Source organism: Carettochelys insculpta, chromosome 18 (assembly GCF_033958435.1).
Source record: "Carettochelys insculpta isolate YL-2023 chromosome 18, ASM3395843v1, whole genome shotgun sequence".
Lineage (NCBI taxonomy): Eukaryota > Metazoa > Chordata > Testudines > Carettochelyidae > Carettochelys > Carettochelys insculpta.
The window spans coordinates 30,220,243-30,245,109 of NC_134154.1; the positions used below are offsets into that span (position 1 = coordinate 30,220,243).

The window sequence follows — 24,867 nt, forward strand, 5'->3', positions numbered from 1 at the left end:
AGAAACAAGTCAGGCTTATGCACAAATGGTTACCAAAATTTATTAAACTAGATTCTAATCATGTGGTTACAAAATTGCTAGTGCCTACTTATTTAACTGTATAGATGTTACACACACAAACAAGTTACAAAACTGAAGCCACAATCCCAAAGAAAGAAAACAAAGTATAGAGCTCTATTTCAAAATATGTGTACACTAAAGATAGGAGATCAGGTGTGGGTGCTTCTTACCCTCCTTGCATCTCTCGATTCCAGCGGTGCCAAGCCAGGATCGGTCACTCAATTCCGTGGAAAGACGAATAAGGGACAAGGCTTAGGGACCCTTTTAGCTGCAGAAGCCTTGGGAGGCTGTCACTTATCTGACCAGCAGATAGATAGTGAAAAGCACTCAAAAATCATGGTGCTGTAGGTCCCATACTTATACCTCTGTACTCCTTTATTCTCTTTCTCCTTTCTTATGCCAAATTGGGGCTGGTCTGTCTGGGCGACGCCAGCTCTCACAAGAGTAGTTTACACTTGCAAGGGAGAGAAACAATAAGTTTCGACTACTGGACATTCCTTTTATTAGGGTAAATATTTTCCCACCTAGGATGTTGGGGTGTGTGCATCACGCTATTTAGTAGGGGCTAAGAGCCATGTCTGTCACAGCTTCTCTGTCTGCTGTGAGCCTAATCGTTGTATATGTTCCCAGAGGCACATTGTAGCAGCACACCTGTGCTTCTCACAGCTTCAAAGGCTGTGCTGGAATTTATGTTAAGTGCCCTGTTGTTTTGGCTCCCTTGTGTTCCCAGCAATGCTGGTCTGAGAGGGGGCTGGCTGTCTGGCTACAACTGGTTGCCCTTAAAGTATACTTGTTTCCTCACTCTTGAGAGCTGCCGTGTTCTGTGCAGTTTATTCACTGGCTAAAACTTTGTAATCCCTTTTGAGAGGATTGACTGATCCCCTAAATCTGAGCCATGTGCAGAAAGAATTGGAGTATCATACAACAGTACCAATTTTCCAAGTTTGCTGGTAAGAAGGTCAGTTTTAGAGACTGAACCTCATCTACTGTATTTTCCTCTCCATTATGTATGGTGACTCATATTTACATCAGGGAAGAGCCCAAATGCCCTGATCAGAATCAGTCTCTTTGGCTGTGTGTACACTACTTCCCTACTCTGAAGGGAGCATGGTAAGTAGGGTGTTGGGAGTTTATTAATGAAGTGCTGTGCTGCATATGCAGTGCTTCATTAAGCAAATTCCCCCCACGGCAACTTTGAAGTGTCGGCTCGCATCTAGCTATGGCTCACCCGCTGGTACTTTGAAGCGCTTGGGAAACTTCGAAGTCCCTTTACTCCTACACATGAGCTGGCACTTCAAAGTTTAGCACTTTGAAGTTGCTGCGAGGGGGGCGGGAAATTTGCTTAATGAAGTGCTGCAATTGTACCGCAGCACTTCATTAATAAACACCCAACACCCTACTTACCATGCTCCCTTTGAAGTAGGGAGGTAGTGTAGACAAGCCCTTTGTGTTCTCCCAAGAATACACCTACCTGCACCCAGATATTACAAACCAATGAGACACAAAGCAGAGAGGGAATGAGGGAAACTAATAAAGATTTGCTAAAGTCAAGGTGTATCACATCCATTGACTTTCCGATGTCCACAGAGCCAGTTACCTCCTCATAATCAGATTGGTCAGGCATGACTTGCCCTTTTGTATCCATGTTGACTACTCTTGATCACCTTCCCCTCTTACAAGTGCTCCAAAATGGATTCCTTGAGGATCTCCTGCAGGATTTTTTCCAGGGACTGAGATGAGGCTGACTGGTTTATAGTTCCCTGGATTGTCCTTTTTTCCATTTTTAAAGATGGGCACTACGTTTGCCTTTTTCCAGTTATCTGGGACCTCTTCCAATCTCCACGAGTTTTCAAACATGACAACCAAAGGCTTTGCAATGACATCTGCCAATTCCCTCAGTGCCCCTGGATGCATTAAATCCGGACCCATGGTTTGTGTGTTTCTAGGTTTTCTAAATAGCTCTTAACCTGTTTTTCCCCCACCAAGGGCTGCCTACCTCTTTCCTATACTGCGTTGCCTACTGCTGTAGTCTGGGAGCTGACCTTGACCATGAAGACTGAGGCAAAAAAGCATTGAGTACTTTAGTCTTTCCCACATCATCTGTCAGTAGGTTACATCCCTCATCCAGCAATGGCTCCACATCCTCCCTGATCACCCTCCCATTGTTAACTTGCCTGTAGAAATTCTTGTTGCCCTTCAAATGCCCTCTCTAGCTGCAGTTCCAGTTGTGTTTTGCTTTCCTGATTAACCCCCGGCATTCTCCAGCCATATGTTTATACCCTTCCTTACTCATCTGTCCAAGTTTCCACTTCTTATATGCATCCTTTTTGAGTTTAAGCTTGCCATGGATTTCTCTTGTAAGCCAAGCTGGTTTCCTACCATATTTGCTTTTGTTACTGCGCATTGGGATGGTTTGTTCCTGTGCCTTCAGTAAAACCTATTTAAAATACTGCCAGTTCTCTTGAGCTCCTTTCCCCTTCATGTTAGCTATCCAGGGGATTCTACTCATCAGTTTTCTCTGAGAGTCAAAGTCCACTCTTCTGAAATCAAGGGTCTGTATTTTACTGCTCACTTTTCTTCCTTTTGTCAGAATCCTGAAATCTACCATCGCATGATCATCGCAGCCCAGGTTGACACCCACTTCTATTTCTCCTACTATTTCTTCTTTGTGAGCAGCAAGTCAAGCTGCAGAGAGCCTCTGGTTGGTTCCTTCAGCACTTGTACCAGGAAGATATCCCCAACATTCTACAAAAACTTCCTGGATTGTCTGTGTGCTGCTGTATTGGTCTCCCAACGAATGTCTCCCATTGAGAACCAGGGCCTGTGATTTGGAAGCTTCTCTTAGTTGTTTAACGAAATCGTCATCTACCTGATCTGGTGGCACATGGAAGAAAACACAACATCGCCTCTGTTGCGTCCTCTTCAAAGCTTAGCCCAAAGACACTTAACTGTCTCTTCTCCCTCCATATACTGGAGCTCTGAGCAATCGTATTGCTCTCTCACATACATCGTAACTCCTCTTCCTTTTCTCCCCTGCCTGTCCTTCCTGAACAGTTTATGCCCTCCCATGACAATGCACCAGCTACCTGAGTCATCCCAGCAAGTCTCCGTTATTCCAATCACCTCATACTACTTTGACTGTACCAGGGCCTGTAATTCTTCCTGTTTGTTTCCCAGACTTCTTGCATGTGTGTGCAAACCCCTTAGATAATAAGTTGATTGGCCTACATTTCTCCTTTCAAATGAGGGGTCCTCCTTTGTTGTACCTTCTTCCTTCCCTGCTTACCTCAGGGCTTGTGTCACCATCCACCGATGAACCTAGTTTAAAGCCCCCCTCACTAGGTTTGCAACCCCGCCCGGAAAGATGCTCTTTCCTCTCTTTGGTAGGTGGATCCCATCACTTCCTAGCAATCTTCGTTCTCGAAATTGAATCCCATGGTCAAAGACATCAAATCCATCTCTCCAACACCACCTGCACAACCACACATCTACTTCCATGATTGGACAATCTCCACCTGTACTCCTTCCTTCAACAGGGAGCATGGACGAGATCACCACTGACGGTCATATTTCTTGATCTTCCTTCCCAGAGTCACATAATCCACAGTGATCTGGTCAAGGTTGTTCTTTGCTGTGTCATTGGTTCCTACATGGAAAAACAGGAAGGGGTAATAATCGGCAGGTTTGATGATTTTTGAAAGTCTGTCTGTGTCACATCCTGGATTCTAGCTCCTGGTAGCAGCAGACTTCCTGAGATTCCAGGTGGGGACAGCAGATGGGTGACTCTGTCACTCTCAGGAGGGAGTCCCAGACCACCACCACCACCCGTCGTCTTCTCTTGGGGGTGACGGTCATGGATGCCATTCCTAGGACTACTCATGCCATGCCTTCCAGTCAGTGGAGGTTTCTTCTAATCCCTTCTCTGAGAGGTCTCTGCCACAGCATTCTCCACTATATCACCTTTGCAGAGAGCTTGACAGCAGTTGCTTACCTGCACCAGAATTGGACATACCTGAACTGTCTTTCTTCTGGAGGTTACATGCATCCCGTTTTCTTTCTGGTTTGTACAGCCCTCATTGGTTGCTTAGCCTTTTTTGTGTGCAGTACTAAATGATGCCTTCTATTGAGGAAGTCTTCACCTTCTCTTATGGGCCACAGGGTTAGTGTTTGCACCTCCAGTCCTCTAACCTTTTCTTCCAAGATGGTGACCAGCTTGTACTTGGTACATATGAAATCCCTTCTATCTTTCAGTAGGAAGACAAACATTTCACATGCTGTGCTGGTCACAACAGCTGACTTGTCAGCAGACTTGTCACTATCCATTTTTTCCTTTCTTCAGAGAATTCCCTCGGAATTTATCAGAGCCGACTTGAAGGGCAGAAGAGAAACAAAACTATATAAAAAAGAAACCAAATTATAATAATATGGGGCTCCCCTGAAGGTGAACTCTCAGGCAAACTCCACTGTTAGCAGCCCCCTGTTTGCAGCTCCCAGCTGGTCCCTAGCCTCTGGCTTGTGAAACCTTCTCTCCTTTGGTCTGTCCTGCCTCTGGTGAGTCACAGGGGGAGGGGCTCACTCATTCACACATTCTAGCTGCCACAGTAACTGGAATTCAAATTCGAGCAATCAGCCTAGCAAACAGATTCAGGTTCATGTAATCAGCCTAGCAATCAACTCACCCACAGGTAACTGAGATCAATCAATAACTGAAATTCAAATTCAAAAAACCAAGCAACCCAGAACACAAACACACCCAATAGCTCTCACCTGGTTCAGTGGAGTTCACCTTCTCTCCCAGGCAAACTCCCCTGTTAGCAGCCCTCTGTTTGCAGCTCCCAGTTGGTCACGTTCCTGCTGGTCACTAGCCTCACAACGCAGGTGTCAGATTAGCTTTTCTTTCTGCTTCAAATAAGTGTCTGCATTAACCCCCTTTACTAAGCTCTTGCTAGTTCCTTCTTTCATATTAATTGTTAGCCAGAACCTGTCGTCTAAATTTTCTCAGTCTTCTTGCTGGCCTTTGTTCGGTTCTTCTCACAGAATCATAGTACTGGGAGGAACCTCGTGAGGTCATCAAGTCCAGTCTCTTGCACTCACAGCACAACCAAGCACCAGCGAGACCATTTTGCACAGATTCATTACACATCTGGCTGGAAATCAGGCATATGGTTTTTGACATGAGGCTTTTTTAACCAATTGGAACATCATGCCTTCCAGAAGAGATCATTGTGATCATCTCATCTGACCTCATGCCTGAGAGGGGCCATGGAACTTCCCCAAATAATTCCTAGAAACATGGCTTCTAATTCCCAGAGCAGATCTTTCACCAAGGTTTGTGGTGCGTTGTCCATCACCGACCGGTTTAATGAAGATTTGGTGTGATTTTAAAAGATACGCACTAGGAACTGTTGTGGCCTGTGTTGTCAGGAGGGCAGGTTAGGTGGCGATAATGGTCTCTCCTGGCCTTGGAAACCATGAATCTGTGGGCATCCTGCTGCACTGCCGTACTTCAGCTAAATCGTACTGCACGTAACCGAAATGATCTAGTTTGTTCTTTATATCGAAACCCATTGAGATTAACCAACCCCATCCCAGCACAGATAATTAGTACAGGACTAATAATGGTCCAGCTTTTCTTTAGGAGCTGAGTGGTTGGTTTTGGGGTTTGTTCGTTACTGTAAGTACAACGAACGGTAGTGTATTCCCTTCCTGTGGCAAACACTCCTCTCACCCAGACTTTATCCAGTTTATAGATTTGGAGGCTTGCAGTCTTGCTCTTTATGGGGTCTCCGTAAGCCCCACTTTCAGTGGTCACTTCATTCAGCTTAAAGTTCAGGTGAGCACATGAGACATGACACAGAAGGACCCTAGCTTTGAGATGCTCTAACCTCAGACTTCCTGGCCTCTGTAAGAGCCTGAGTGGTGGAACGATGAGTTACATCACCGAAGCCTAAATGGAAGTGGGGTTTGGGGACAGGGAGGGGCATGGAAGGGGCATTGTGACAGGAAAGCAAGCTGAAATCGGCACACAGCACTGGTCTGAAGTGCATGAGTAACAGTGTCATGTGGGAGCAAGGAAAAGTATCTGTGTGAAAAATGCCATTTCCTATCAGCACAGTGACTTAAGGGTGTGGGATTTGCTTCCTTTGGGGAAGGATTGGGTTTTGTTGAGCTTTTGGAAAGTAATGCAAATGTGTCTGCAGGGCCAAGTTTTTACTTAGTGGGTTCACCCTGTGGAGCAAGGGGTGAGGGTGATAGAATATTTACACATTTTGTTGTAAGGCCTACAGATAATGTGCTTTTATTTGCAATTATTTGAACAGTAAACTACTTTTATCTGTGCATTATGATATGCAGATTGAAATAAATTGAAAAGTTAGTTCCAAAAGAACCTCCTGTGAGCTACAAACAGATGTAGTGGAATCGGTGGTTGTTGCAGGGGCAATAGGCAGAGGCACTTGGTGCAGAGATTTCTTGAACAGGAGATCATAAAAGTAATTACTTCAGAATTCCATTTTAGAGTGGCAGCCTAAGTATTTATTTCCTTTTTCAGCCATTGTATCACTGGTACAACTGGTGTCATGTTGTTGGTATAAGGGTGTTTCAGCACTGACTGAAGAATAGCAATAAATCTAGTGTCTAAGTATTTAAGATCCGAGATAAAATTTCCATATGATAAAATAAGAAACTGTTGCTCTAAATGCACCAGAACTAGAAAACTGTGTACAATGCATTGTATAGCTTTGCTTTTTTGACTGTGTGTTACATGCAAAATTGAGGATCTTAGAGTACTTCATAGTCTGTTTCATTTTGAACTTTTAAATTGTATTTATTATTGCACTGGTATAATTGAGTACATCAGTAATCATAATTAAGGTTTTAAAATAATTTATTTTATAACATTTTCCCTCCTAGTTGGTTGACAGTGACCAAGAATTGTATAAGAACTTTCCTCTGGTGATATCAGAACGGTGGCAGCAAGAAGTAGCAGAAACTGTGTATGATGCAGTAAATGCTGACACGGATAAAATTGAGGCCAGGAAGAGGGCTAAAAATAAGCAACTTGGCCATGAAGAAGGTAATGTTTCCAGTCATCTCTTTTCACTCTCTAATACTAGAGAAGGTAATTAAACATTTTCCCACAGGTAATCTTCCTGTTCTTTCCCTGTAATTGACAGGGTTCATGCTTTAATTATTCTTCTAGGGTTCATTTAATTCTGTCTGTATTTGATGAAGTAGTTTGAGATATTGAACAATGTAATTTCATCTTTTAGAAAAGCTATGAAGGAATCCTTTTAAGTCAAGAGGGATTACTGTATGATGCGTTTAGTTAGCCATAAGTTTGAGGCATCTTCGGTAATGTGTATCCGGGATTGAATTTTATGGTGCGGATAGTGTCTGAGTGAAAAAAAAAAAAAAAAAAAAAAAAGAGACCCAATTTGTCAGACATAATAACTCCTTCAGGTAACATATTGGCTGAGGTACTTGAGCTCGGTAAGTGTGTTGGGACCTTCTCTTCTTTTGTAAGCAATATCCCCCTAGTATGTTCATCATCTTACGGCATATAACATAAGAATGGCCATTCTATGTCAGACCAAAGGTCCATCCAGCCCAGTATTCTGTCTGCCAACAGTGGCCAATAACAGGTGCCCCAGAGGGAGTAGACCGAACACGTAACAATCAAGCGATCTCTCTCCTGCCATCCATCTCCAGCTTCCGACAAACAGAAGCTAGAGACACTATTCCTTACCCCTCCTGGCTAATAGCCATTAGTGGACCTAACCCCCATGAATTTATCTAGCTATTTTTAAAACCCTGTTATAGTCCTAGCCTAGTCCTATTGCACAATTTGCATATCTTTTGCCGATAGGTCTTGGCAATCTAGACATAGGCCCTAAATGTACAGTGTCCTTGAAGCTTCTCCTACGAACCCTCATCTTCTTGACTCCCACTGCCATTGTGATTCATAGACTGAAACAAAAATACAAGTTTTCCTGCTTTTTACAGTGCCCAGTTGATTTCTTACATTTGTGTGAATAATACCAAACTATGAAAATATTCTCCCTGTCCCAGCAGAAGATGCTACTGCTATGAAAAACTGGCTTAGCACCTGTAAGAACTCTGTTTCAAGGTGTCTGGGTAATGATTCCCACCAACTTAGAGGAGTGACTTTGTTCAAAACATCATCAGCAAACCTACAGATGATATAATTTTGCTTCAGCCCTGAATTTTTTTATGACTGGCATAAATGAGGAGTGATTTTGAGATGCCCATTCCGTGGCAGCAGCAGCCTCTTCAGAAGTAGAGCATCTACTTTTATGTCTGGGGGTAAAAATGTGCTCCAGAAAATGATGCGGAGTTAGTGCTTGATCCATTTGTTACGGATGGTAGTTTAACTTTCTGGTGAGATTTCTTTTGTTAGTATCTCCTGAAGTACCTTAGGATTTCGACAGCATCAGCAATGCTGCAAGCTGCAGCAATTCTCTGAACTTTGTTTTGGTGGATAATAGATTTCAGTATACTGAGCATATCCTCTGCCTTCCCTTTTTAATCCAGTGTCAGAAGTTTTGGATAAGATCCTTTCGTATAGTTAATCATGGTTTCCTTCACCAAGTTTTAGGAGAACAGGCCATTTCTTATTAAATTGCTCCAAACAATCACCACAGAATTCCATCAAACATTTTGAGGAAGAATTACTTGGATCCTTCTGTTTTCCTCAGTAAACCTGAAGCAAATGGTTGTTATGAAAGTACTGTGTGACTTCAGAAACAATGTACTTTTTTCCAGATAAAGACATACTCAAGTCTTAGGCTAAAAGATGCATTAAATGACCTCCACATCCATATGTTTTTAAGGGGCATACTTCCATTTCTTCTTCTAAGTGTCTTCTCATTTTTGCCATGTTTGCATCGTCTATGACAAAAATGTGTGCATGACGGCTGATTTTTTTTTTGTTCAGTTTATTATAGCTCTCACTTATACTTTTAACTAGTCTTCTGTGTGAACATTTCCCAATGTATCAATTGTTTCTGAAACATCTGCAACCTCATCTTCTGTTGTCTCACAGGTACATTTTATACATTGCTCCACTCATCCAGGCTTCAACTTGCAAATTTCCCCTCAGTATTTCTTTTACAACATTCGAGCTGCAACTCGTACACTGTATCTAGCAACTTTCTACCAGAGGAAATGTATCCTGGTTGCAAGGACTCAACCATGCCATTGAAGGTGTTCATTGTTAACAATGCAAAACAGAGAATTTGTGGCATAAATAAATGAAGAACTCTTTATCTGTGGTTTTTTGTTGGTATTCGGTGGTCCTTACTTCAAGCCCATCCTTGGTGGTGGTTTTACTGGATGATTGAAATCTTTTGCGTGTTTTGTTATTTGAAATGTTTACTTGCAACACTGCTGCTAAATGTACCAGCAGATGACTCCTAAGCTGTTGCAGATAGACAGTCTAAGTCTCTTAAAATTAAGTGGGATCCTGGACCAAATTCAGAAATGTTTTTGAACGGTTGTTTTTCTCAGTTCTTCTCACTCTGTTATTCAGTTACTCATTTAAACTCTTTTTTTTTGTTGGAAGGGTGTAGATCCAGTTCCAGATTACCAAAAGAGTTAAGACTGCACTTTAAGGGGACTTAATTTTGGCGTAAGCCCCAAAGAATTGACTGTCACATCTATTTTTTGAGAAAACAAGCATAGGAAGAGATTCCTCTGGGAAAGCTGAATTTTGCTGAAGTGAAATAGGGAGTAGCCTTACGGGCATCACCATTGTGGTCTTATGGTCAGGATGTTTCAAAATGAGGGACATGTACTTATGCAATATAAAATAAAAAAATGACACTCATTGGCAGCTGGCAACTCTAGATTTCTCTTATTTCAGCTTTCTGCACGTACGCATGGGTGATAGATTCTAAGTCTAGTTAAATGAACAAGTCGTAAGGATTAGCAAAGCTAAACTTTTTTTTTTCCTCTGTCAACATCCAAAATAACAAACAACTTGGGAATTTCCTTGTTAAATCGCACTTATACTAAAAGGCATAATGTGAGTCTTGAAGAGTGATGCATTGCAAAATGAATTATTTAAGTTACTAATCAGTTGATACACATTGTTCTTCAGATGTATCCACATCAGTTTCTCCCAATAAGCAGGTTTTCTTATGACTTTTCATTCTTGCCACGAGGCTCTGCACCTCCTCCTTGCACTGCTTACACTTTTCACATTTTCCATTTTTTTGAACCAAGGAAGGAATTTCTTCAAAATGTTCCCAGGTAGGGTCTGTCTTGTGCCCAGAAGCGGTGACAGTTTTTCTGTGGCAGAATTGTGGGGAATATAGGAAGCTGTGCATGTGGTGAATGTCTTCCCTTTCTCTTTGAAATCCTCTCCACTATTCTTTTCTCTGCTGCCTCTGCCCTTGCCTATATATTGTGTCTCTTTCATTAAGACAGTGTCTTGACTAACTCCTTTGCTGTGCTGGGCCCTGGTCTACTGCCAAATAAGCACAGAACAGAAACAGTCATATCCAGCTTGTGTCTGTTAGTGCTGAGAAACAGAAATGGAAAGCCTGGAAATTTCAAGATATAAGAGCTAATAGTTAACTAGATCTGTTAATACATTTTTACAAGGCTGTAAGCGTAGGTGTGTACCATGTTTTTGATGAGATTTAATTGTAATTGTTATTTTTAAACGATAAATATGCAGATTGAACTTCTCTAATCCAGCACCCTTGGGACCTGGCCAGTGCCAGACAAGTGAATTTCCCGGACCATGGGAGGTCATATTGTGTAGCAGCTTTATCATCACTTCCACTGCTCATGGAGCTCTTAGAAGACACTTGGGATAAATTGCAGATAAATAGCAGCATAAAACTCTGAAAGTCAGGACTGGTGGCTGTAAACAAACTTTACGGGACCACTGGAAACTTGGCCATACCCATGATAAATGGTCATCCAGCTAACTAAAATCATGCCAGATGATAGTTTGCCAGATGAGAGTTCCAGATTAGAAAGTTTCAATCTGTAGAATTTATTGATTATTTCAAAACATGGAAAACCTCATTTAAATAAAAAAATCAATTTAAAAATTAAAAAAATTGTTTTTAACCGCCCTGATACTGTGATGCCAGATATTTGGTGTCAGTTTTTTGAACAGCAAATCAGATGCATCCTTTAATAGGGCCAAATTATACTCCTGGTTACTTTCAGTGCAGTTTCATTGCCCTCAGCTGTAATGGGGTGCAGAGTCTGGCTCTGTGTGTTTCTGCATGTATGTAATGATTAGGAGGCAAAAGGTAATAGCCAATCTAATGCTGAAACTTGACAGACTGTAGTAAACCTTTTGTGAGGATAGCATATTTTCTGAACAAGCTGGATTGTAGCTGATTGTGTATAATTAAGTCATTATATTTACAGATTATGCACTAGGCAAGGACTGCATTATGCATGGCTACATGTTGAAGCTGGGGAACCCATTCTTGACTCAGTGGCAGCGTCGTTACTTTTACCTCTTTCCAAATCGACTTGAATGGCGAGGAGAAGGAGAATCAAGGGTGAGTCTGAAAGTCATATAACTAGCACAATTATTGTAAAGGTACTAAATTCAGACAGGCATTTTTCCCAAATCTTGGCATCTGTACTAAGGAAAACTCCCTTTGGCGTCCGAGGTTTTTTTCTGGGATAATTGTGGTGGGTCCTATTCTTACACCTCTGCTCACATGGAGTGCTTTTCTTTGTAAGTGAGCAAACTGACGTCAAACAACATAAAATAGACTTTACAAACTTGTGTTGTGTTGTTTTTTTTTTAAGAATTGGGAGTTTATCAATGTGGTGTGTTTTCATTTAGGGTTCCCTGGAGTACTTATACAAAAAAACATAAAATGGTAAGGTAAAAGAAATACTATAGCACTGGCCTCAAAGATAGTGCTGTACTATCTATAGTGCAACTATGATCATGCTCTAAGGATATCATCTGGGCTAAACTGTTATAAGAGATTTTGAAAATATTGTTTGTACTTTGCAGTATTTATTGAAAACTTATATACAAAACTGAAATCTTTATACAAAACTGCTTTGCCATCTGTACATTTGTAGGGTTTCAATAATCCTTAGCTCTCTGAGGGTAGGTCTACATGGCCAAGTTATCTTGAAATAACAGCAGTTATTTTGGAATAACTTTGGCATTGTCTAAATGACACGCACGCTATTTTGAAATAAATTCAAAATAATGCACTTGTTATTTCAATTCCAGTAAACACATTTTCTGATGCACAACATCTATTTCAAAATAGGCCACAATGGGCTCCAGTTTTGCTATTTCAAAATACTGCCATGGATCCAGAAATGCTATTTTGAAATGCATTTTGCATGTGGTTGTGTTATTTTGAAATAAGATATTCCAAAATACCTTATTTTGAAGTAGGGCTGCTGTGGAGGTGTAGCCTGACGTAGTAAGATTGTTGATTAAAGCGTTCCACAGCAATACTTTTGAAAGAAAATAAAACAAAATGCAGTTCTTATTCGGGGGAGGGAACACTCATTTAGTTCATAATGAAATCCCTTTTTTGCAGTTTCTTGTTCTATACTGTTGTGAGTTGATCTTTTAATAATTTTTGGTTGTTCCTTAAGCAACTAACAATAACTTCAGTAAATTTCTTTTGTACTTTCTCTGACTTCACGAACTATGTTTAGTTAACATATTACTAGAAACTAAGGATCAAATCATGCTAATATTTACTCAGTGGTAACTTTATTCACGATTATATTCTCAGTGAAGTAGGATTCAGTTTTAGGTTTTTTGGGTAATAGCTTCAAATTGTAATTCAGCTTTCCTTTTGCACTGTGCTGTAGCAAAATCTGCTGACTATGGAACAAATTGTCTCAGTGGAAGAAACTCAGATTAAAGATAAGAAATGCATCTTGCTGAGAATTAAAGGAGGAAAACAGTTTGTCCTGCAGTGTGAGGTGAGGCAGCAGTAATTTGTCAGTTATCACTAAAGCAGATGTTTTGTATGCTGTACAGTGATTAAAAACTACTGGCACCATTAGATGCGTTTCTTAGTTTATTGGAATGCCATTTTGCACTGAAAAGCCCCACACGTTTTGATGTATTCATGTTTAAGATTAAACTCATGAATTATTTGCCATACTTTGCATGTGAAGTGGGTAGGATATGGCTGTATTAGGTGGATGCATCGCATCCAGAAACCTACGTTTCAATGCAACTTAAATCACAGTGCCTTAAATTTAGTTTAATAATAAAATGCGTAGGTTTTCAAAACTGACTAATTTATAGTAGCCAAGTCTGTGCATAGAAGCAAACTGCCAGCTGAACCTCTCCAATGTCGCACTCTTTCTTCTGGCAACATCTGTACGCTGGCATGATCTTAGTTAGCTGGATGTTCACTTGTGACACATATGGCCAAATTTCCTGTGGTCCAATAAATTTTATTTAAAGCCCCCGTCCTTCCTCTCAGTGTTCTTTGCTGTCATTTAGCTCTAATTTAACCCAAAATGTTAAGAGGGCAGTAAGAGCCCAGTAAGCAGTGGAAGTGTTGGTAATGTGCTAGACAATATTGACATCCAATGATTTTGGCATATTCTCTTGTTCGGCACTGGTCAGGTCCCGAGGGTGCCAGACTAGAGAGGTTCAAACTGTAGTTGCCAAGTAGTTCATAACTAATGGGCCTAACTCACTCTGTCTTTCAAGAAAATAATAGTTTTGGTTGCTACCAGGTTTTCAGGATTTGACTCAGTGCTTAAAGATGAAAAGTTGTGTATTGTCAATACCCTGAGTCATTTAAATACATTGTTTAAAAAGGCTAATAGAGAAACTGGTTTTACCCCTTGGGTGCATGCGATTATGAAGTGCCTAACGAGTTCTGTATCCCTTTTAGAGTGATCCAGAGTTTGTTCAGTGGAAAAAAGAGCTGACAGAAACCTTTACTGAAGCACAGAGGCTCCTGCGTCGTGCTCCAAAGTTTCTTAATAAATCTCGTTCAACAGTCGTAGAGCTTTCAAAGCCACCACTCAGCCATAGGAATAGCAATGGGCTGTAGAAGGGGTGAAAGAACAAAGGTCACTTAGACAAAGCTGGTGTGTCCCCATGTCTGAGGGCCACAGTATCACTGAGTTACTTGCACCATCCCTGAACCAGGAGGTCTTTTGAAGGAGAAGCCTGGGATGTTTACAGCATGGGATGATGACAGTATTCTGCAGCTGGAGGTTGTGAAGCCAAAAGCTATGACAAGGTGAATTCTCGCTAGTAGCAGTAGTGAAAGATGCCAGATGTAGAAGCTGCTTATTGTTCGCATGCATCATCACGCCTTCGTGGTGTAAAAATGATCTGTTATCCAAGAACTATGAAAGGAAGGAAGATACTTTTGCTTTGCAATACCCTTGTTTTGGTATGTACCAAACTTGGAAACTGAAATGGTTGCTACTCTTTTTATTATTTACATTTTGATGTCCGTTATTGACATATCCCAGACTTTGGAAGGAACTGCAAATTTCTCATGTGGGATAACAGGTAATCCTATGTGTTGCCTCATTCTTTCCAGCCATAACTATTGACTTTCATATATCTTTGCTCCATACTGCTGGTGATCAACAGTGTGACTCTTATGCACTTCAAAGTACTGATTTCCAACTGTCCTGTGGTTTGAATGTTGTTGATACTTCATGGAAACATTGAACTCAGATTATTCACTTGGTTTGTTGTACTCACTAATGGTAGCTACCACTGTTTTGCTTCTTCTGTGTATATAAAAACTGCAACTGATACCATAGAGTAATAACGGTTGAAGAGGAATATATGGTAGCTTCTCATCTAGTGGTCTATTGTATAAATTGACTATTTTAGCACAGTTTTTAAACAGCAGTTCCTTTTGACAAGTTTGCAGTGAATACAAAGACAGTTCTTTTCCATGTCAGCTCAATGCACTTTTTAAAAGTTAAAAAATTCTTCAAGTCCATTGCATACTAGTGCACATACTGGATTAAAATGTATGGGTAGCTTGGTATGTATTCTTCTGTGTCTATCCTTGGTTGTTGGACTCGTGGACCCTTTTTCTTTTCTTTTCTTTTCCTTTCATTTCTTTTCTTGTGTTCTCCTGTCATAGTTATGCCAGACCTCCATCTTAGCCAAGCACTTAACGTTCACATGCACATCAGATTGCAGGATATGCAAAAAGAAGCCCTAATTTCCCTTTATAGAGAGTTCAAACATTCATACTGAAAACAGTCTGAGAATATCGAGGAGGAAAGTATTAAAATAAGATGAATGTATACCAAATTTATGTAAGTTCTACTTATGTCATCATTCTTATGTAGGGCTATATTTCAAAGAAGTCAAATATAGTATGTAATTTTTGGAGAACTTTGAACGTTTTGGGACAATTTCTACTCTGTTATGCATTCTGAACATTTCATTGAATATAATGGGTTTGCAAGAGGTGTAAGTCAGAGGCGAAAATGAGCCTTCATCTAATTCTGTATTACATTGTTTATTGTGGGTCACATTCTGCTGAGTTACATGGGTACAACTCTCATAGAAATCAGTGGGACTTGGACCTGTGTAAATGGAAGCAGAATTTACACCAGCAATCTGTCTGCCCTTCTGACAACTTCATTTCTGGCTTGTCTGTTTAAGAGTCAACTGCAGAGCTTCAGACCTGTTTCATAGACGCAAATATAAAGTGCCAAAATGCTCAAAAATTCTTTTAAAAAATCCTCTATTTGTCCTCCACATTCTTGTGAAATTGGAGGCGTTCACCACTAAAACTGGGAGGTGACTTAATAACTCTGAATAGCATGTTCCCTGACCACAACACCAACCATTCCTCAGATACTTAAATATAGGGTGAAAAGAAATTGAATTGAAAAAATATTGTGTGTGTGTTAAGGGATCATTTTTAAAGGATATTTATACAGTCATTTTCTTGGATTCCTTTTTAAAATGAGCACAGAGTTCCATTTTAATCTACTGAAAAATAATATTTGAAATCCAGGTATATTTCTCTAAGTAGTAACTGTGGTATTTTCCTAAACTTATGCAGAGAGGCAAATTTTTAATGTTATCTGCTACACACTGGATATTTTTAAAGTATATTCCTAGAATCGCCCCCACACCTACTCTGATTTGTGTTTTGAATAAAAAGAAAGCTCAATGTGTAATAAAACCACTCTGAAACCCCCTCATATTATCTCTTAATCCATTCATATTTGATTAGTTCAAGTTCATTTTGTCCAGTTCTGTGTCTTTATTTAAGTTAGGGCTATGTAATAACTTGTGGAAGATATGTTGATTTTATACAAATAAATTACAAATTAGAGTTGGTTTGACACTTGAACATGCTGTAGCTTTGTATATTATCAATTCATTTTTATAAGCTATTTGAAACCTGGATTTTGATTTTTAAAATGGTAGCTAAAATCAACTGTCATGTAATGTTCACTGCATTCATTCCCTTTGATAATTGCTGATAAGACTCAAATAGCGATATAAATCTGTCATTCTTTATTTACTTTCAAAACAAAAAGCAGTCAAGTAGCACTTTAAAGACTAGCACTTGACTACTACTTTGCTACTTGACTGCTTTTCGTTTTGATGTGTATAAACTAGCATGGCTTCCTCTCTGTTTTTATTTACTTTGTTTTATTTTTACCCAGAATATTAACATGAATTGGTGAAGATTTATAGAACTTTTGAGTTTTTCATCATTCCACTGTTTTGGTAACTGTACATTTCTGAAACGAGTTGTCTTAACACAACCCCCTTGTATTTATGGTAAGGTACTTTATAACTAATAAGTGAAATTTATTTCCCTTGGAAAACTCAGAACCAGATTTTACACTGTAGAGAGATTTAAAATTTGAGAATCCTGAGATTTTTTTTGTCATTCTTAACCAATTGTTGATATTTTAGCTATCAAATTCTATAATATATTTATGGGACAAGGAAGATTGTTCATGAGGATCTTTATTAACTATTAATATGTTGAAAAACTTGTTAAAATTTAAAATGTGAGAAGACTTGGCTTTATCTTTTAGACATCTTAATCCCATTTGTTTGCTCAGTGTGGTTATAAAATGTTCAGGAAACTAAGATTAGAAGAAAGCTACTTGTAGCAACAAAGCTAAATTAAACGTTAAATGCAACTTTTCAACTTGTTGCTGTCTGCAAGGCTATGAATTGTTTTAGCTTTAGGTCAGGCTCTTATCTTGCACATTTGTTCTGGTCACAGAAATATATTTCAGACAATGTCAGATTCCTCCTCATACGTCTTGAGTGTTGCTAGGAATAGCTCGCAGTAATTCTGTGTATTAGTTCTTCTGACACACGAGCTGAATTAATTTCTGAAGGCCCTAATCCTACACAGACTTGTTTATGTGCACCAGTTTAATCAAGCCCTTGAGTAATGTCATGGATGCTGTTCACGCCAGTGAAGTTAAGCATGTGTATAAAGCTTTTAAAGGTTTGGGGCCTAAGAGGTTTCAGGATTGTGTTTGGAAGCCATGGGCTCACCTTGCATTCTTTGCTTAGTATGGTTCCCCTAGGGAAGAAAGACAATGGCAGTCTATGGCAATTGTGTTGCTGGAATGAACTTATCTGCTATCCACTTCCTTGTCCAGATACGCAAGAGAGGTTGACAGGAGAAACTCACACACTGATTTCTTTACTCCTTGTGATATTGAGGAGTACAGGGGTCTAATGTTGATCCCAGATAGTTTGCTTTTGCGTCTCTCTATCAGAAGCACAAAATCAAACTCTGGAAGACTAATCTTGACTGGGTTGATCTCCTGTGTAGTCTAGATGTACCCTGAGAGTGCAAGGAATAAGTTAGGGCTTTTGTTTTAGTGTTGTGAATTAGGGCCCCAATTTGGGATAGCGCTTTAGTGGGTGCGTAAGTCACATTGACTTTTGAGTTTGAACCACTCTCCAAAATTGGGATGCTTTCCTGAATCAGGATCTCAGTCTGAGAGAAGCAAAGCATCATCCATTTATACTGAAAACCAGAAGTGTAACTGTAGAACTCTTCAGAAATGGGCATTTCCCCCTTAGTTGGGAGATGCTGTACAGTATTTCCGTGAACATTCTGTAAGATGGCCTAAGGCCTTATGGGGTCTAAATTATAAATGAGGTGCAATTTATTGGTCAAATCTATTAAGTACTTGAGTACAAGCTTCCAAAATTGTAAGAACAACATTCATAGTGCTGTTAATTTCTTTACCAGGTATAGGTCATCCTTGTAGTTTGAGTCATAGTTTAAATGCTTCTTCAGAAAAGTTATGTTGTAGTTTTCTTTATCATGCTAGTTCACCTATATTTAAGGCTAAAATCTAATATTTTAATGTTCTTCTGTGATGACCTAATTTATTTTCCTAAATATGTAAGTTTACTCCGTGTTCACTTGGGGCTTACTCTGCAACTTACTGAAATCAGTGGGCATTAGATCTAACTTTCAGTTTTCAGAAGGGAGAGAGACAAAAAGCAGTATCCCTCAGGGATGTATACTGAGTGCTCTTCAATATATTCATAAATGATCTGAAAAAGAGCATAACCCATCAGAGCACAACATTGCAGATGACTCAAAGGTACTCCAGATCGTTAGTGCAAAACAGGCTGCAAAAAGTTACAAAGGGGTCACACAAAACTGGATAATAAAATGGCAGATAAAATTAAATGTCAAGAAGTGCAAAGTAATGCACATTGGAAAATGTAATCCCAACTATAAATATGAAAAGATGGGGTTTAAATTAGCTGTTACTACTCAAGAAAGAGATTTTGGAGTCAATGTTGACAATGCCCTGAAAGATCCACTCAATGTGCAGCAGCAGACAAAAAAGCTAAGAGAATGATGGGAATCATTTAAAAAGGGATAGATTAAAGAATAGGATGATATCATAGTGTCTCCAGATCAGGGTTTCTCAACCTTTTTTTTTTTAAATAAAGTACCCCTTTTAAAAATTATAAATACTCCCTGTACCTACAATTTTCAAATGCACACATTTTTTTCTACCATTGCAACACATTTGTTTAAACAACTTAATCATAACTGGTTGGTTGGAAGGAATTGCCTTTAGGCAATAAACTTGTCATCATACTTACAATTGTGCAAAAAGGATAAATGAAAAGTAGATGAACATAAAAGAAGCCCAATTGTTTTTATTCATAAAAAAAGTTGAGAAACACTGAGTTAGTCTACACTCTGAAAGAGCTGTGCATACCCCCAGGGGTACACATACTCCTGGTCGAGAACCACTGCTCTAGATAAATCCATATTATACCCACATCTTGAATAGTGCATGTAGTCTCCCCATCTCAAAAATGATATATGGGAATTGGAAAGATTTACAGAAAAGGGCAGCAAAAATTATTAGGCTTGGGGAGCAGCTTCCATCTGCAGAGAGATTAACAAACCTGGCATTTTCCAGCATGGATGAGCGATGAAAAAGAAGGGATGTGATTGAGGGTTATACAGTCGTGACTGGTGTGGAGAAAGTAAAAGAAGAGTTAATTCCTCCTTTTCATTATTGAAGAACTAGTGCTCAGTTCACCATACGAAACTCATTGGCAGCAGGTTTAAAACAAAAGGAAGTATTTCTTCACAGCATGTACAGATGAACTGTGCTCCAGAGGATCTTTTGAAGGTGAAAACCATAACAGAGTTCAAAAAGTACCTAGATAAGTTTATGGAGGATAGATACATCAATGGCTATTAGCCAGGATGGGCAGGGATGCAACAGTGTGCTCTGAAGCGTCTGTAGCCTCTGTTTGCCAGAAGCTGGGAATGAGTGACGGAGGAGGGATCACTTGATGCTCACCTGTTCTGTTCATTCCTTCTGGGGCACCTGGCATTGGCCACTGTTGGAAGACAGAATAGGAGGCTAGATGGACCATTGGTCTGACTCAAGGTGACTCTCCTTATGTCTGGCTTTAAAAACATTAGCACAGAACACTATGTGTGAGTTTAGAATAGGTGTGGACCATACTGTTCTGGTATATAGGCCCAGTCTTCACAGCTCGGCATGCGGAGTGTTATTTAGCACAGTTAGATTGACATATCCTGTAATTAAAGTGACTCCCTCAGTGAACTGACAAAGCCTCCACTTTCCCTGAAAGAAATTCCAGCAGTATCAAACTGCCGCTATGCTTAGCAGTATACAATTTTGCATCGTCTTCTCCATGGATTATAGGAAATGTAGTACTTTGCTGCTAAAAACAAGAAATCTGTTCCATTAGGCCCTGGTCATGCAAACTTTTTAAGCATGTGATCACTGCTATTAAAGTTAACTGGACTTGATCCATCATATTAAGGTCATGAGAGTTTTGCCGTTGACTCACAGGAATATAAGATTGAGCACTGTGTGCATGAGGTTACTCATGCACTCACTTTTTTTAGGATTGGGCCTTAAATGTTAGTAAACTGTTCATGAAAGGTGAAATGCCTGGAGCTCTGGGTTTTGTTGTGATTTTCTTTGGTTGGAGCACAGACAGCTAAATACTACATCCCTCCTATTTAGAATCATTTACTTCACATTGTGTAGATGGGCACAAATCTCTTTCTTTACCTTTCCCACTCAGCAAATACTAATGATGCAGTTACCTTAATTCTGAAGTATTCCAATTCTAAATATTTATGAGGACTGGTTGTTTTGAACTGTGCTTCAGAGAATAAAGAATTCTAGATGTGTTTGATTATTTTAAGAAATTAATCAATAATTCTACACATTAAAAAACCTGAAAATATTTTGAAAACATGCGGTATTTCTGAATTTTTAATATTGTATAAAATGAAGCGTATCTAAAGTATATAGAGAAATATATATATATATATATATACACACACACGTACACGCACACACACAGACACACAAAAATACAAATGTCTGCACAAATTCCAAATGATCTAATTTTGTGTTTCCTGTTGATTTATATTCCATGATGTATATATTATGTTAAATTGTATTTTTATTTTATTTTAAACTAATCATCCCAGACTCAGCTTTATTTTGTTAATATAAAGATTGCTATGCTATGTAGGTATAAAACGAAGAATTCTATTTTAACAAAAAAAAAGTTTTTTTTTATTATTTATTGAATCCATATGTTTCTTCAACTTCTGACATTCCATAAAATGCCTGCTCCGTATCTGTATAGCTTGTTGTTATTTAAAGAGAGGGCAGTTCCTTTCAGCTTTATTCTGTTTTTCGTAAATAAAGTCAAATTAATGTCAGGAACAATCTAGTTTACCATTTTTGTAAAAGTAAAAATAAAAATACACCTTTTTTGCAGATATCTAGATTATCTGCTTAATGCAATGGCTGAGTAAATGAAGCATCATTTAAACATTTTTGCAAATAAACTCCATCATCTCAAATTGCTGGTATTCGTAGCTGAATTGTCTTGAACTTGCCAGTGAGTGAAGTTTTATTCACCAGCATGCTCATGTAAAAGTCAGGGTTACAAATACTAGCACAAATAATCACAGGCATACACTGGCAGTGCTCTCTGAGCCATTTTAGAAAGCTGGAACAGTTTAGAAAACATGAGCAGTTATAAATGTTCGTAGTGTGTCTGGCAACGGAAAAAGAGACTTACTCTGTTGATAAAGCTCATGCCATCCAATCAGGAAACAGATGTAGCATCATGAAACATAGGCGAGCAGTCAAGCTGCATGCTTAGCAAATGCTTGTAAGGTGAAATGGTCCCGCTTAACTCCCACTGAAAGCTTCCAAATGGTATCTATGTTGTATTTAAGATGCCCATGGGTCTTGGTGGCCTCTCCTGCACCGGAAATGCAAACGTCTCTCTATATGTGTAAAGTAACTAAACTATTGGCTGACTCAGTGCCTATCTTTACAAACTGTTCAGATCTGGACAGTTCTGTAAAAATAGTGATGTAGCAGCGTAACAGACATTAGGGCTAAATTTGTCCAACTCATTTGCTAAAAGTCATTCATCCATCTCTATGCATGCCATCTGACACTTTGAGGAATACATTGCAGCAAAAAAGAGAATATGCTTTTCGGTTTTGCGTGTTTGGAAGTTTCAAATACACATTCGTTAGTATTTAAATAATACTTCACTTCTGAAGAGCTCACCTTCAGACATTACTTTTACATGGAAGGTTTCAGTGGGAGTTAAGCAGGACCATTTCACCTTACAAGCATTTGCTAAGCATTTTCCTCATTTAAAAAAAACTACCACCAGTGCTTTCATCAGAGCTGGTGACAGCACTGTGTAAGAGTGGCTACTTTTCTTTGTTTTCATTTTGCCTTAAGGATAGACTGTACGTAGGCATCAGGATGTTCCTGATGTGGACGTTCCTTCCAGTCTAGTTTATGAGGAAATAGGCTGGGGAGATGTATAAAGGGATTTGGGTGTGAGGCTGTAGCCTGATCAGTGGAAAGATAGAAAGTTCTCCCTGCTGAAATACATACCTGTTTCTTTCTTAAGTGATTGTGATGACTGAGCAGGTAAGGTGAACTAGAGCAAATAAAGATGACTGAAAAACAGAATAAAGTTCACATGTCCTGAGAGAGACTTTCTCTTACATTATTTTTGTGACTTAATTCAGAAGCAGCAGGAGAGGAGCAGCTGTGCATTACGAACAAGATGTGAAAGTGACCCTGTTTTCAATGTGTAATTTAATAGTAAGAAAAGCCAGTATCTGTAAATAACTTTAGATATTGTATCTGAGAAACATTTGTTTTCTGTGTTTTGCTCTTTTCATATTTATTGTGCAGAAGGGGGTTTTATACCTCATCAATATACTACTAGTGCACGTTTGAAGTAGTATCTCCCACAGAGACTGTGTTCACAGTCCTTGGTAATTTATGTGGTGTGCCACACTTAATTCTACCATTACTTTTTTAAAGGATTGTTTTGGAACAGCTAAGCTGCTTCTGTGTGTTGGTCAACTGCTCCCATGCAAAGACTATTCCAATAAAAAATGTGAGAATGCTCTGGTGTTTCTTTCTTTCTAGCTTTGCTTAAGCAAAGTGGGCATGAGGTTTTTCAAGGTGGTGCCACACTGGCTTGCTGGGCTCCAGGGCTCAAGGCAGATTTTAGGACCCTCCTAAAGAAAAGTGTTTTGGACAAGAACGGTTGGAGAAAGTCACAGAAGCATTACGTGCTTGGGCCTGTGCAATGAGTATTTAGAGAACTGAGGTCATGCTACTTCTGCTGGGCTTTCCAGGGAAACCAATCTACTTATCCTTGTGACTGGTATTTACCTTGGTGGGATGGGACACAGTTGTCCCCTTTTCTGCTGTCCCAGAAATCTTTGCTGTGACTTAGAGCATAGCAGCTCCGCCTACCAGGCAGCAGGAGACTAGGGGTATGTCTACATGCACAGCTATTTCACAGCAACTTTGCAAGCATCTACACAGTGCAACTGCTGTTTTGAAATAATTTTGCAATAGTGGACACTTTAATTTGAATTTGGTAAAGTTCATTGTACGAGGAATCGGGTCTACTTCGAAATAGTGGTTATTCAAAATAGAGGCTGTTCCAGAATAGCTTATTTTGAAATAAAGCGGCTGTGTAGACATACAATTTTGGATGAGAGCCTCTCGAAGCACTGCACTGTTTTGGAATAAGGTTTACTTATTTTTGGGGCTTCCTTGTAGTGTAGACACATTATTCTGGAATATCTTCTTTTGGAATGACACCTCTGGAATAAGCTATTCTGGAGTAACTGTAGTGTAGACATACCCTAAGTGATTGTGAATCACATGAGGTACAGAAAGGCAGTTTCCCATCTGCTCTCCTTTGCTCTGCTTTGCATCCTCTCCTGGAAGCATGGAGCCTCTGTTTGGTCTTCTGTTTTCATCTCAGGGTTACGCAGGGGAAAAGAAGTAAAACCTCGCGAGAGAGAAGGCCCTTAAAGGAAGGCAGAGAGAATGTTTGGCAATAGGCCCATCACTGATACTACCAGTTCTCCAGGCATAGGGGAATGGAGACTTTTTTAACTACTTCTCTCCCCTGCCATACCCCCGCACCACCTTGAGTTCTTCCAGGCCCCAGGTGTATCCCAGTAGGCCAGGCTCTCCCTGGTGGAGTGTAGAGGCTATGGATCTAGTGTTTGTCTGTGACCATTAGTTTTGCAGTTTGAAGGTGTGTTTGGCAGTTTGATAAGTGTGAATTGGGAGTGCGTTGTTCCTGGTGGGCCTTCAAGGGCTGATTGGAATGGAGGCCAGACTTTGAGCCAGGCCTAGCTAGCAGCCAGGCCTAGCCATCAGCCTTATACAAAGGCACCCACAGCAAACGCTTTGAGCAGTGAACAGTTTTCCTCAATATTCTTGCCCATAAGGTAAGGAAGTATGGACTGTAAGGTGGATAGAAAGCTGGCTAGATGGTGGCGCCCAATGAGTAGTGATCAATGGCTCAGTGTCTGGTTGGTGGTCGGTTTCAAGTGGAGTGGTCTAGGGATCAGTTCTGTGGCCAGTAGTTAACATCTTTATGAATGACCTGGATAAGGGGATGGATTACACTCTCCGTAAATTTGCAGATGACACTAAACTAAGGGGACAAGTAGATACGTTGGAAGGTGGAGATAGTGACCTAGGCAAATTGGAGGATTGGGCCAAAAGTAATCTGGTGAAGTTCAACAAGGACAAGTGCAGACTCCTGCACTTGGGACTGAAGAATCCCAAGCACCGTTACAGGCTGGAGACAGACTGACTAAGTAGCAGTGCAGCAGAAAAGGACCTGGGGATTACAGTGGATGAGAGACTGGATATGAGTCAACAGTGGGCTCTTGTAGCCAAGAAGGCTAATGGCATATTTGGGTGCATTAGGAGGAG

General features: G+C 39.8%; 1 protein-coding gene across 2 annotated transcripts in view; it reads left to right on the forward strand.

Annotated features, from left to right (window-relative positions):
• Nucleotides 1–23,024, forward strand: part of GRK3 (G protein-coupled receptor kinase 3) — a 138,067-nt gene extending 115,043 nt beyond the window's left edge. For both annotated transcript variants that reach the window (XM_075013027.1, XM_075013028.1), the window contains 4 exons: nucleotides 6,973–7,135; nucleotides 11,473–11,609; nucleotides 12,907–13,020; nucleotides 13,953–23,024. In XM_075013027.1, the coding sequence (XP_074869128.1) occupies nucleotides 6,973–7,135; nucleotides 11,473–11,609; nucleotides 12,907–13,020; nucleotides 13,953–14,114 (576 nt within the window). In that variant the 3' untranslated portion in view covers nucleotides 14,115–23,024. The remainder of the gene's footprint in view (nucleotides 1–6,972; nucleotides 7,136–11,472; nucleotides 11,610–12,906; nucleotides 13,021–13,952) is intronic.
• The last annotated feature ends 1,843 nt before the right edge of the window (nucleotides 23,025–24,867 follow it).